This window comes from Thunnus maccoyii, chromosome 14, assembly GCF_910596095.1.
Source record: "Thunnus maccoyii chromosome 14, fThuMac1.1, whole genome shotgun sequence".
In the NCBI taxonomy this organism is placed as follows: Eukaryota; Metazoa; Chordata; class Actinopteri; order Scombriformes; family Scombridae; genus Thunnus; species Thunnus maccoyii.
The window spans coordinates 12,075,095-12,089,200 of NC_056546.1; the positions used below are offsets into that span (position 1 = coordinate 12,075,095).

At 37.7% G+C, this 14,106-nt stretch overlaps 1 protein-coding gene across 4 annotated transcripts in view; it reads right to left on the minus strand.

Moving 5' to 3' along the window:
• The window catches only part of rgs7a (regulator of G protein signaling 7a), a 55,179-nt gene that overhangs the window by 4,336 nt on the left and 36,737 nt on the right, over positions 1–14,106 (minus strand). For all 4 annotated transcript variants that reach the window (XM_042432697.1, XM_042432699.1, XM_042432698.1 and 1 more), the window contains 10 exons: positions 6,938–7,044; positions 5,675–5,726; positions 4,637–4,701; positions 4,216–4,292; positions 3,913–3,994; positions 2,857–2,931; positions 2,587–2,685; positions 2,258–2,319; positions 1,709–1,819; positions 1,475–1,600 (listed from right to left, as the gene is read on the minus strand). In XM_042432697.1, coding sequence (XP_042288631.1) covers positions 1,475–1,600; positions 1,709–1,819; positions 2,258–2,319; positions 2,587–2,685; positions 2,857–2,931; positions 3,913–3,994; positions 4,216–4,292; positions 4,637–4,701; positions 5,675–5,726; positions 6,938–7,044 — 856 coding nt within the window. The remainder of the gene's footprint in view (positions 1–1,474; positions 1,601–1,708; positions 1,820–2,257; positions 2,320–2,586; positions 2,686–2,856; positions 2,932–3,912; positions 3,995–4,215; positions 4,293–4,636; positions 4,702–5,674; positions 5,727–6,937; positions 7,045–14,106) is intronic.

Genomic DNA, 14,106 nt, shown 5'->3' on the forward strand with positions numbered 1-14,106 from the left:
TATTGTTACCTTATAAGGAACAAAGTAACTTCTTAAAAATGGAAAGTACCAATGATCCCAATGACAACTGTGATAGTCAGTCAATGATGTTGTTGACATGGGTATGTACCCATTATTCAATGAGTCTGTCATCATCAGAGAATCACAGAAAACAAATAGTTTTTCCTATTCCAATCTGACCATATGGGTGTGTACATACATTAATGTATATAATGTATGTATCTGTGAGTGTCATATAGTGTGTGTGGATGTTTCATTTGTATGTGTGTGTGTGTGTTGGTGGGGGAGCAGAAAAGTGTGAATTAAATCCTCCACAGTCTCTCACGTGTGCCTTTGTGTCTGTGTGAGTGCTTGTATTAATCACGTTGTGGCAACAAACATCTTTTCTCACAGTCACATTGTTTGGACCCATGTGGGAACAAAAAGCTGTCCCCTATGAAGATTAACCATTGATTTTAGGCTTAAGACTTGGTTTATGGTTGAGGTTACAATTTGCTTCAGGTGAGGATTGGATTTGTGTATGTAGCAATTATAGTTTCAAACTGTAATCTAAATCAAAACAAATGATTGGATCCTGACAGGTAGCAGTGGAAAGTAATTAAGTCCATTAACTCAAGTAACTCAGGTAATTTAGTATTTTCATTTTATGCTTCGTTATACTTCTACTCCACTACATTTCAGGAGCAAATGTACTTTTTACTCCACTACATTTATTTGACAACTGGTTGCTTTGCAGATCAACATTTTACACATTAAACATTACATATGACAGTCTCATAAAACATGAGTTGTTACAGATGAAACTACCTGATACATATTTAAAAAGTGGTTAAACTGGGCTTCACTTCGATCAGCTAAGACATTAAAATGCTGCTTCAATAATAATTATCAAATAATATGGGAAATATTAGAACACTCCAAAAGGGACCATTCTCCATGATGAGACTTTAAGTACATTTTGCTCACAATACATTTGTACTTTAATTGTACTCAACTTTACTATAATAACCATGAATTACTTTACTTTAATTACATTGCTGTATTATTACTTTTACTTAAGTAAAGGATTAGAGTACTCCTTACACCACTGACAAGACTTTGAATTTAACAATTAACATTACATGACAACTATATCTATGTTATTATTGCTTTCTGTTTGTTTCCTTGTATGATGCTGTTTGTTTACATCACTGTGGTATAAACATGGCAGTAAAACAGTGCCATATTTTCATTTCTAATCAGCAGAGAAACAAACAAAACCAAATGCATTTTTTTTTGCTGGTGTAAGTCAAACTCTCTAATTATGTATATATTAATATACTTCATACTAATGTAGTCAAAAATACATTGAGGCTTTGAGGTTAGGTTTAGCCTATTGGGAATTAATTTAAGTCAGTAGAATTTCCTCTCTAGTAACAAAAAGTATTTTGTATGTGTTCATCTTGGTGTGTAGGAAGTGTATTTCATTATATACCTTAGATTCTCTGAGCTGAACTCAGACTCCAGGAACTTGAGGAACTGCTCTCTCCCAACAGGATCTTTGAGAACCTCATCAATGCCAAAAGCCCACCTCTTTACCCTCTGCTGGCCTGGCTCCTTACTGTGGGAAGACAACCACAAATGCAACATTATCATTTCACAGATGTAGTATGTGTGCAACAGTAAGAATATATACATACTGCTCTTTTGTCTGGAGACATGTACTCACCTGGCTTCGAGCTCCCAGAGTGTGGTGTCATCTGAGATCCAGGGGTTGGATGGATCTGGAGGCGTGAGGAAGGGGTCGTATTCAACGTACTGCTCTGTGTAGCCCAGCAAACTATGGTGAGACAAAACACAGCTGAGGACATATGACTGACAGAAAACAAGAATCAATCACTGGTGAAATTATGCTCTGCACCTTTATGTGAATTATTATGAACGAGTTGTTTGTTTGGAAGCTTTAATCGACAATAGGAGAAGTGAAATCCTCTTGGGATCAAATACTTTAAATTAAAATGAAAGGTAGAGTCTGACAGGAGGAATCGACCCTGCATTTAGACACAAGAATAGAAGACTCTCTGCTGAGTGCACCTCTTCTCTTTTCAGTCTGCCATCTAGTATCTGGCACCGTTGATGCCCACTGAAGGCATTGTCTGGGCCCAATCAGTCCTCAAGGTCATCGGAGCTCTTAATTCCATGCCGTGTTAGGCTGTTTAAAGGCTCAATAAACAAATCAATGGCTAAACTGAATGAAGATGCAAAGAGCATTGCTCACCTCTCTGCCACTTTGGACATTTTCAGTCGATGCCTGTCTAATTGCAATTGCCAAAAGGTGATCTGAAACCATAGCAGGGAACAATAAGCACACATCTGTCACCATGAATTCACAGAAAATGTTGGTTTGCATGCCTATTTACATACCAACTGCATGATATTTTCCTTTTTTGACTTTATATGTGCACTTTAAACTCTGCACTGCATTGCACTTACGAATGTATGAATCATAATTGAATAATTGAAAAACAGATGAAAAATATAAACTACAACTACAATTTGAGTGCTGGTATTGATCTTTAGTGGTAGTGCGCCACCTGCAGGTCTGACCTGTTCTTGCAGTTCTTCTTCTGTAGGTTGCTTGGCCTCTGGGGCAGGGGTGTGGGTTGGGCTATGGGTGCGAATATCATTCTGCAGCCCATACACAGACTGAGACAACAACAAAAAAATAAAGATAAAATAAAACTCTCAATAGTAGTAGCCTTACAGCAGATGACAAGTACTGAGAGGAACAATAAACTTGTCTGTTCATGTGTGTGTTACAATGTTATCAACCCTGACCTTAAAAGAAAGGTATATGAGTGGGAGGATGTAGTGTACCTTTCTGGTTTTGTGGGGGTTTTTCATTCTGGAGGACTTCTTTATGTCGACTTCCGTTGTATTCACACATCCAGGCTGTGAGAGTGAGAAGAAATTCAGAAAATCATTAGTTAATTTGTCATTTCAATTCTTATGATTTCAGCTGCTTTGCCCGCTAGGATGACAACACAAAAACGGTAAAGGTGCAATTTCGCCACCATTATATGAGTTTCAGCTCGTTAAATCCAATATGCTTTGCTATGGTGTGGAGTGATTCAGTGAAGTCTCCAGGACAATGTGTCAGATGCTGGTTTAATTAAACATGGAATGTGCCAATTCTAGCAAAACAAGTAAACCAGCGGGAAATCAGAGTCTTAGCGTGCAAATTCTGGCTGATTGAACAAGTGGTCTAATCTAGGTCTCTTCCAGAAGAACAGAGCTAAGTAGCTTGACGGCGTCACTGTGAAATTTGAATTAATATTGATTATGTTGCTCCAAGGACGCATAAATTGAACTTGTTATTTTCCAATTAAGCATGGAGCTGTGGCTTTTAGAGAAATACAGCAGAGGAGACCCTTTAACCTCAGGGGGAAACTAAATGCTAATGCTAAGCAAGGGTGTATGAACAAGGTAAAGAGCAGCAGTGAGGCTGATGTGTTGTGACAGTTATTGATGTGGCATTTCATGTGTACGATGGGGGATTTACAGTGTGTTCACCTCTTTACACTGTTCACAGGCCACAGGAATCAAGTATGGCTCATATATAAACAACATAATTGATATAGTGCTTGTAACTGCATAACATTTTCACAACACTATTTCTTTATCACATTTCACATTGCCTGTGAAATGCGTGGGACAGATTAAAACAACCCAGAGAGCATAAACGATTTCCTGTCCGTACCCATGCAATTATTTTTTTGACTGTGTGTGTGTGTGTGTGTGTGTGTGTGATGGAGTGGAGTGTGGTCAGCATGAAATCATTTTTTCAATATTATTCACTTTCGCAAGAACAATTAAGATGATATCAGTAACAGCGAAGACGACGATGACGACAACATCAGTGATTTCACTCACCACTGGTCTGTGCACGTCCCAGAATGCTCTTTCCTGACTGTCGAGAATTTTCCTCTCAATTTTGTCTCTTTTCTTGTCCACTCTGATGGGGGGAAAAAAAGGAGTTCAGCGCATGTAGCTTATTCCAACACACATGATCCATTTAGTCCATCACATGTTTAATGTACTGTTCATCTGTGAAGTTGCGAGCTGGACATTACAGGGAAGCTGTCATGAACGCTAAGTTTAATCATGTCATAATGAGGGTGTAAGAGGACTCACTCATAATTGCTCAATGCGTGTGTGGTTCTTAAAGAAACCTACTTCGCTTGTGCTTCTGCTTGCATAAAAATGAACTCCCATTTCCTGGCGAAAGCTCTCTGTAGCCTTGCTAAGCTCTCCTGCAAGTAGAAAAAAAACAAAAAAAAACAAAAACAAAGGCTTTTGAAGTATCTGAGATGATTATGTTTACTGCACATGCTGTGTACAGTGCACGGCTGGATACCGTCTTTAATGATTCCTGCTCACGTACAAAAGGAAAAGACACAGAGCATAACTAGCCAGGTGATTCATTTAATATCTTTGGTGAGGAAAGTTACAAACAATGCAATAACACACAGAAAAACAAATGGGCTCAGTATCAGTGTGATGGAAAAGGCAGGAGATAAAGCCTGAGAGCCAACACAGCAACAGAACAGATATGTAGAGAGGGGAGTGCTGACACTAAAAGACCTCTTTCACTTACCGCTTCATAGTCTGCAAGCTCCAGACGTGCTTTATTTTGCATTGTTCTTTTGCAGAGGTAAACAGCTGATGGAGAGAGAGAGAGAGAGAGAGACATACATAGAGATTGGTAATAGAGGGAGAACTGGATTTCAGCTTGGTTTTAACAGCCTTAAGTGGCCCTGCATTTACTCATTTAATCCTCTCAACTGCACATTTAAACTGGCCTGCAAATCACAAAGGTCATGTGTGTGAGTGTTTGTTACTGTGTATATTTGTGTGTGTGTGTAAGCTCCTGACTTCATGTCTTCATGTACTGTCATCCCATCATCCCTTTGTTAACTGATCATTATGTGGAAACTTTCTCATTATTGCCATTAGACTGTTTTCATTAAAGGGCATCATTTAGGTGAATCAGTCGCTGCATCTGAGACACTTTAACTTCCCGTAACAGTTGGGATTATTCCCACAGCGAGCGTTTTCCTCTCCTACAACTCAAACAACAAATGAAAGACCTGCAAGGCTGCGGCTATCCAATTTTCAAACCATTTTTGGCAATATGAAATTGTTATCTCCACTCTGCTCCTCTGTAAACAATGAAAAGCACATACCATTAAAACATTCAGCCAAATGTGCACATTTAGCCAACAGGTGCAAGCATACAAACACAGCTCTGCTTTCTTTCACTGTAATCAGTCTGCATCAGTCACAGAGCCCAGCTGAGGCAAACACAATTGACTGAGGTTGGAATACAAAGAAAATCGAATTATATAAAATAGATATAAAATACAAAGAGAGTCATTGCATGTCCACTGCACTATATCTGATTCTAAGTCTGGGCCAACATTTGAGTAAAACTAAATGTGACTTTATGTTTGTGCCTACCATTCAGATACTGCAGTTGCACCATTTGTGTTTCATCTTTTGAACTTTTGGTAACATTAGGAGTAATAACATATCTATTGGACAAATATATTTTATGCTCTACAGTATCATTAGCCTCTACAGGACATTTAATGCACAAAGTAGGAATTAGATTACAACAGAACAGCTATCTCACCATAGTCTGTGTTTTCTGGTTCCCAGCAGTTTGATGGCCAAAAGTATGGAGTCTGAAGGGAAAAACAGGTCATTAAGAGCCAAAACTAAAAGAAACCTTGCATCTTTGACAGACTACAACTAACCACATGGTGTTTTGAATCAAAGGGTGCACTGTCATTTAGTCACAGCGCTGCATCTGTCACAATAACACATTTTTGTTGTATAATGGGTTCGGTATAATGTCTAAAGCACATAAGCCCCTTTCAGCACTCACTGAGGGCAGAGATCAGCATGAATCTTGCTCCTCCTCAGGCAGCATTGTATGGACTGGCTTCAGATGAGAACTGATTAGATGTAAAGAGCAAAGTGAAGCCTGCCACTAACACAAACAGCCTTAGGCATTGATTTACTTTGGTTAGTTCTGTGCAGCACACTTGGGGGAGCTCACTGGGTGGAAAATCACTAAAACTGTCAATCCCACTATTGACATTCAGAATGATGTGTTTTTTTGCTCTTGTTTTATGAACCTGTAAGAATACTGGGGCTTGTACACAGTCAGGTAGTCGAATCATTGTTTGGACTCTACCGTTTCACACAGAGCCACTTTAACGTGTTTCTCAGCTTTTTCTCTGGCCTCTCACCCCATTTATAATGATATAATAATAATAAAATCCGTAATGTGTAAAGTGACTTTTGTACTTTATTTTCAGCAGTATGGAAAGTGCTTCAGATGTGTCATATAGAAATGACAATAAACCTACCACATTTTTTTCTCTATGAAAAAGACATAAAACATATAACAATTTATCAGTCCTAGACATCTCCTGCAACCCTGTCTGTACAACACATGACTGTGGACTCTTGAGAAACTCTGGATGAAAACTTCCTGCTCATATATGGGTGAAAATCTTGTCTATAGTTCATAGCACATTACAAAAAAAGTATGAAAAAATCCAATCCAAAATAATTTAAGTGAGGTGTTGATTCAACCTCATGATGATTTTGGAGGATGAAGTTTCTCTTGCTGTTTGAATGTATTGCATTGTACTGACTGGTGTTTCTATATTTAGTCTACTGTCAATGATATAAATGGGTTGGACAAAATATAAAAAACACCTTTCAGTATGAGGCAGTTCAATAGCGCCACACAGTAAAGCCTCTAAAATGACTATACAGTTATGATTTTGGATTAAACCACTAAATGTATCTAATAAACTGGGAAGTGAGTATAATAACATAATATAACAACAAAGTATCACAGCATTACTAGTGTCATTCTTACCTGAAACCTATAGAAAGTGCCATCATCTTTGAGAGTGAGGACGTGATCTGAGATGGGGAAGAAGTAACCATGTGCAGCCATCAGAGTTCCTAGGTGAAGAGCCTCCACTGAGGGAAAACACAAACAAAAAGTCCATTTACAACTTGGTTACTCCTGTTCAGTCTGTCAGTTTTCCCATTAATATCGCACGCATGCACACACAACTTTGCTTTTATGCATATAAAACATTCACACATGTATCCCCACGGCTCAGAAAGTTCCACAAGTCCTTCAGAAGACAAGTTTAATTCAACAACATTGTAGAAGTTTTAAAGCAGTTCTGTGCTCTGATTGAAACTTTTCCTCTTTCAGTACTGTATTAAAAATATATTCCAAAACAGTCAGATGTAGTGGGAACTGAAAGATGATAGATCTTTAATTCGTATTTTTGAAATCAGAAATAAGCTTATTATATTGGTATATGTGCATATGGTTTTGTCACTAGAAAGCACTATAAAAGTATATTTACAATCAGTAAATTATCAGCTTAAGTATGTGATGAAATTCTCTAAAAAAAAAATGAAACAAACTAAAAACTAAAATATAACCACTTTCATCTTTAAATGAGGAATACTGTGTATTAGTATTCTAATCAGTTTTCTAATAATAAATTGGTCTTTTCAGGTTTAAGGATCAGAGTGATTAGGCCCTTCCTTACTGTAATTTAAATTCTAATTGCTTCTCTTTGTAAACACTCTTTTTTTAGTTAATACTGAGGCATTAAAAGATAAATCTATCCCACTTTTTCATTAAAAGAAGATTCTCTGATTATTCTGCAATCAATAGTTCCTCATCACAGATCCTTGGCCAGCATGTTGTTTTTTGTTTTTTTTTTGTCCCACCAGCTAATTAACTGCATTCACCTTTAATCCCCAGGTATAAATTCATCCCTGACAAAATGGCCATAACGAACACCATGACCTGCATTAAGAGCTGCTGCTTTAAAAGACTTGGTTACTGCTTTGACAGAAAGGACAGGCAGGTCTCCATTCCAACCAAACACCACAGCAAGAGGTCTCGCTGATTAAGAAAATAAGATAAAAAAGAACTTTATTGATCCTGAAAGAAATTCTTGTGCCATCAGCATGCTCAATGCAACAGAAAACAGGGAACAGACAAATCTTCATCAAATCTAAATACTGTATACAATAAATAAAAATAAAATAAATAAATACAGAGAAAGATGGAACAAAAATATTTACACAGTACAGCTACAGACATGGATGTGACAGTACAAAACAGAATGACAGTGTCAGTGAGGGGTTGAAAGTGACGATAAAATGAATGAAATGAATGATGGCCACAGTACTGATTAGCCCACCTTCAGCCAGAGAGAGAGGTGGAACTCATCAGTCAAATCACCTGGTGTTGTGCTTGGTTGGAGTGAAAACCTGCTTCCCTCCGGCGCTCCACAGCACATGGTTGACTGTCCCTGATTTAAAGCCATCAGATAATGAAAACATGTAATCATCATCAACTGCGTGTCTCGACTGCCACTAGTTATTCCCTGCTGTACTCAACTTGTGACCCCTTAATTTGGTCAACACCTATTATTCATATTCAGTGTAATTTGTTGACAGGTCTCTGTTATCGTCAGTTTTTGGTTATTATTGACAGTATAGGACGTATTATTTAGATGTTGTTTCATACAGTTGTGTCCTTTTCTATTTCCTCTATGTAATTTGATTATTTACTGTATTTTTGGGGTAAAGCCCAGGAGAGGCTTGAAGTTTTAATATACTAAGCTAACAAAGGTTGAAATGTCTGACATTAAATGGGCAGAGTTATGGATGCTATAACAGGAGCTTACTATATGCATGCATAAAATATGCACATCTTTGCTCTCTCACTCTCAAACACATGCACACACACACACGCACACACACACACACACACTAGATAGATGTGTGTGTGAGATAAATATAAATTGGCTTTTCCTTTACCACTGAGTTGACTGTCACAGCATTGAGGGGTCAGGATGCGTATGTGCATGTGTGTGTACGTGTGTGCATTCATTAATAAATTATGACTCATAATTTATTTAAACCTGTTTACTTACAAACACACACCCTCCACCTTATCCGCTGTACTATTTCAGTTTTCAACAATCTTGCCCCACAAATATATATATATCATTAAGTGTATGTTATATTTTGTTGCATTATTAAGTTAGAAAGAGAAATTTCTGTGCAGTCGGAGAGCTTCATCGTCCAAGAGATGCAGAGGAATTTGAATTGAAAGGACAAACATTTAAGCAAAGATCCACTCATCCTTTTTACTTATTATCCATTCAAAAATTTCATTTTCTGGATTGTTACTTCAGACGTGATGAATGTCAGATGAAAGTAAAGTCACCAAAGTATGAAAAATGACGTCTGTGACAGTGCAGTAAGAGACTTGAAGCGCTTGCTGTCTCCTCTTCTGGCTGATCTGTTCCCATTTTGTGTGCAGCGTCTCTGTCACCTGTTTTGGATTGCTCAGTCTCTCTGTTACTGTTCAAGTGAAGCTGATGGTTTTTCTGATGACAATTTAAGGATAGATGTTGAATATTATCCGCACACAAAGTCAGTGTTACAACAATGTTTCTAAATCCCCAAAACAATCCTTTTGACACTGTATTTCCTTCATGGTCTGTTGTTTTGCTTGGTCAAGTAAAGCTGAACAGTATACGCTTTTTTTTTTTTAATTGTCTGGTATAAACATTTGTATTTCTTTCATTAACAAATCCATGCCCACCATACATACAGTATGGTGGGCAGGAAAGATTAAATCTGAAAATGCTAAATGGTACTAATGTGATGGGAGTTTCCATGAGATAAAGATTGTTTTGTTGTGGTTTTTCTAGTAGGTCTATAAAGATCAGTTATTGGTACCAAGGGAGCCTCTGGCATCCATTTAACATATTGCACGTTTTTTCTATAAGCTTTATAGCTGAGTAAACCTTGGACTGGAATTAGTCAAGTTGTCAAGAAAGGCCGGCCTCAGAGTCCAAGGGGAAAACACCCTTTGATTTCATCATATTACCAGCTCGGTGCCAAAAACCCAGCAGTTTGGAGCCCTGCCAAGTGGAGTGTGGAAGTATTCCAGCTGAGCTTTATCTAAAGACAAGTGACGAGATTCTGTATTTGTAGCTATATTTTGATTATTATTGTGTGCAGTAAACAGTATGCACTGATTGAAGATGTGGATGTGATAAAGACTCCTTGTTTTAATTGTGTAGGAGGAGGAGATAGTGGATTCAGTCAAATACCTGAGTGTGTAACTGAACTACGAAGAGGACTGGTGAGAGAATACTGACACTATTTCATAAATCCATGTTTCTCTTTTGAAGGAAGTTAGGAGCTTTTATACATCTGTATGCCATGGTAGCAGTGTAAAGAGGGGTGATCTCAGGAGGCTGAAAAAGATCATCTGAAGTGCTCCACTACAGGAGTGACTCTTGAGTCTGATGAGGAGGAGGTTTTAAGAAGGGTAGAGGAGAAGACCAGAACCATTATACAGAATATATGCACCCTCTCCAATCTGTTCTGATGAGCCACATGTCCTCCCTCAGAGATCATTTTACTGTTCCCTGGTGTTCCACTGAGCAGATTAGGTGCTTTTTCATATGCAGTTCACACCCTAAATAACACATGGGTACACATTCACTGACAGCTTGACTGGCTGACTGTTGTTTACCTTTTATATGTTGTTCTGTTTGGGTGAATTTAGCTATTGCATTTATCTAGTGTTGTTTAGTGATGTCAAATGTTTAGATTTTGTTGACAACGGTGTTTGCATGTATGTAAGATATGTGTGTGTATGTATACACTGTATTTGGGACATAGAAAATAACCTTAGAAAAAAGAAAAATAATGATATTATTATTCCCACTGAGTTATTATGATATTTACATTATAATGTGATGTTATCATTATCCTGGCATTGGTGAATATTTGATCTATAGTGTATAGATGGACCTGGTGTATATCTAAGAGCTTTACAGTGCCATTGGATATATTTATTTTAATCATGATATGATCTTATTGATACCCCTGCAGGGATTTATTTTCAAGCAGGTCAGAGGTCAGAAGATCTGCAGACCAGTGACGCAGGAGCTGGGTTTCACTACCCTCCTGGCACAATCAAAATGATAATACTGCAAAGCTAATTCATACTGTAAGTGACTCTGTGAATGAATCAGTCCATAGACCATTAACCCGTTTGAACCTTAGCTGTGTTTTTTCAGGTTTACATCTCTTCAAGTCTTAGCTAGACAAGCAAATATTGATAGCGTGAAACAAAAAAGGTACATTTTCCTTGATTTTGTCACTTCTGTTTTTCTTTTTTCATACAATGAATATATTTTGAGATTTTCCCTCAAGGCTTCCCATCATGCCTTGGGTAATGTAAACAGGAAGTATAATGTTGGCAGCTAGCTGTGGGCTACACCTGAGCCCTGTTTTTTGTTTTAGTGAATCATTATCATGGAAAGACCTTCTGAACTGCCTGCTAGCAATTCCTGTTTGCTCTATATAGACGGCAATCAACTGGGATTACTTTTTTAACTGGAGATTCTATTTGATGATTATGAAGTTAAGTGGAACATATTTTTTGTATGATTTCTAAGTGGATTTATGGACATTTTACCTTGATGGAATGGGAATACTGAAATCACTGGTAAGTCCTGCTGATTCCACCACTATTTGTATAACATTTGTTTTTTTTCCAATTTAAGTTATGAATTTTGGGAGGAAATTCAAAGTGGATCAGAATGTTAAAGGAGCAAATCGTTGGTCAGGTTTGAGATTCCTGATGCATAACTGTAATGTTTAAATGTATAATTGGATGTATAAATGGATTATAGTGTCCTCAGCAGACAGTAAGGATCTCATGTCAACCTGTGGCTGTCTGGATTAGAGTGCACAGTAATGCATGCTAATGAATGATGTCTGAGCCACCTTAAATGTGGTAAGCAATTAATTCCAAAAGCTCCCAATCAATGAACGATAATGATCTGTGATAGTAATGATAGTAATGAAAGTATTATGGAGTTGAAAGTGCAAAACCTGCAACAAAATCATTTAAACTTTTGAGAAAAACTTTGAAGGCAGGAATTTTCATCGGCTATTATGCAGTGTTGAATTAAAAAAGGATTGGCGACGACAGATATTGCAAAATAGGATGATAATGGGTTCATCTGGAGTTCACTTTGATATGAGTGGATATGCCTTTACATAATAAACATGCTGCTTTCATGCTGTGAGCCAAATTAATTGCATATCAGTTTGCTGTGTTTGTCAGCCCCACCAGGAGTTGTTCTGTGCTAATGTCAAGTTTTGCACAGCACTCCATTCAACACCGCAAGGCAATTGACAGGATGTTTTGTTTGCAAAAAAAAAGTGCACCGATAAAAAAAAAATAGTTCTAAAGTACACAAAACATCTGCTGGTTGACATGTTTTCACACTCTTCACTGTTATAAAATCGCAGTTTTTTGACAATTATGATAAACGATAAAAAAAGACTGCTGTTGTGGAATAATTGCAGGTGACACAAAAAGTAACAGTATAAATGCAAATTTCCTTGAGGAAATGACATATATCATATTGCCTCAGTAACAGTGCAACAAAATGACATAAAGATGAGCATTTTTGCCCCATTGGCCCTGTTCAGCATGTTAAGCAGAAATGATTTGACAGGCTTTTTGTTGTTGATTATTAATCATTTTATGTTGCATATTAGAGTTGCCATGATACAGATACATTAATGATCAAAGTGCTGTCTGAGGCATGGGGAAAAGCATCATCTCTTGGGCATTTTAAATGTTTGAAACCGTGTTCTGCCATAATAATGCAAATGAAAAGGAAAAAAAAGAAAAGAAAAAAAGAAAACAAAAGCACTCAGCCTGTCCACTAGGGAAAGTTCATCTGACTTTAAACATTGCAGAGGTGTCTAACCATGATCTGGGGCCTGTACTATGAAGCAAGTTCAACATACCCAAGATATCTTTTCATTAGCTGGCTTCATTGAGCCTAACATTGGCCGTCTAGATAACCAGTACTAGGAAGCTGGCTACCAACTAGCTCAGTCAACTCTGGGTCTTCCAGCTACGAGCGCGTTCATGTGAAAGAGGCGGGGTTGTTAATTACAAGCAGCATTATCGGAACCATGAATGAAGTACTTCATATGATATGAGATGAAACGGTGATACCAAGTACCTGCAGAAAACTTCTGTTTTAGGGACAGCGAAAAGTCATATTCGATGGAGGGAAACAAGCCTGTAATCATACAACAGAATAAGAAGATGTAGAAACACTAGAAATAATTTCCACATATTAAAAGTAGGCTAAGGCTTAAAATACACATAGGAATTATTATATATGACTTAAGTATAGAGTGGATGTTTTTTGTTATTTAGTTGGATGATGAAGAAACCATTCTGAACATGTCATATAAAAAAACTTAAAAGTAATGCCAGACTGTCTCTGTTTCTGCTGAAGCAAAGAGTGGAAAAATAGTTAAGGACTGATGAGGTCTATCTGACTGAAATGTAGCATTTATAATCATGGGTTGGCCAGTTAACAGTGTGTGGATTATGTCGGGATCTTGTAGAATTGATGACTCTTTTTTTCCAGTGATCTGATTGGTCAGTGGTCCGGGTGTTGACAAATTGTGATCCAATCCTCTGAAGTTAACCTGCTCTGGAGCAAGTTAGCTTATCAGCATAAGTTGCCATGGTGATGTACCTCAGTAAGAAGTGAACCACCATCAGAACCCTGAAAACCCAGAGTTAAACCTGAAGTTACCTCACTAACCCCAAATCCTGCTTTGAAGCACAGGCTGCTGATTCCTTCCTAGTGCCCTTAAACACACACACATATGTACAGACAGGCTTTGTGCTTATATAAAAACCTTCATGATGCAGACATGCTCAATAGATAAATAGAAAAAGACTTGCATACAAATGAAACACACAAAGGACTTGTGAGTTGATGAGTCAGCTAAGTGAACAATTGATTATGTCACTATTGTGAACCTGCTTTTACAATACTGAGGCGCACACTAGAGCAGACAGACACTGGAATGCACACACATACACACTCAGATACACAAGTGCTGTATAGTAAACACACACCTACAGTACACAAA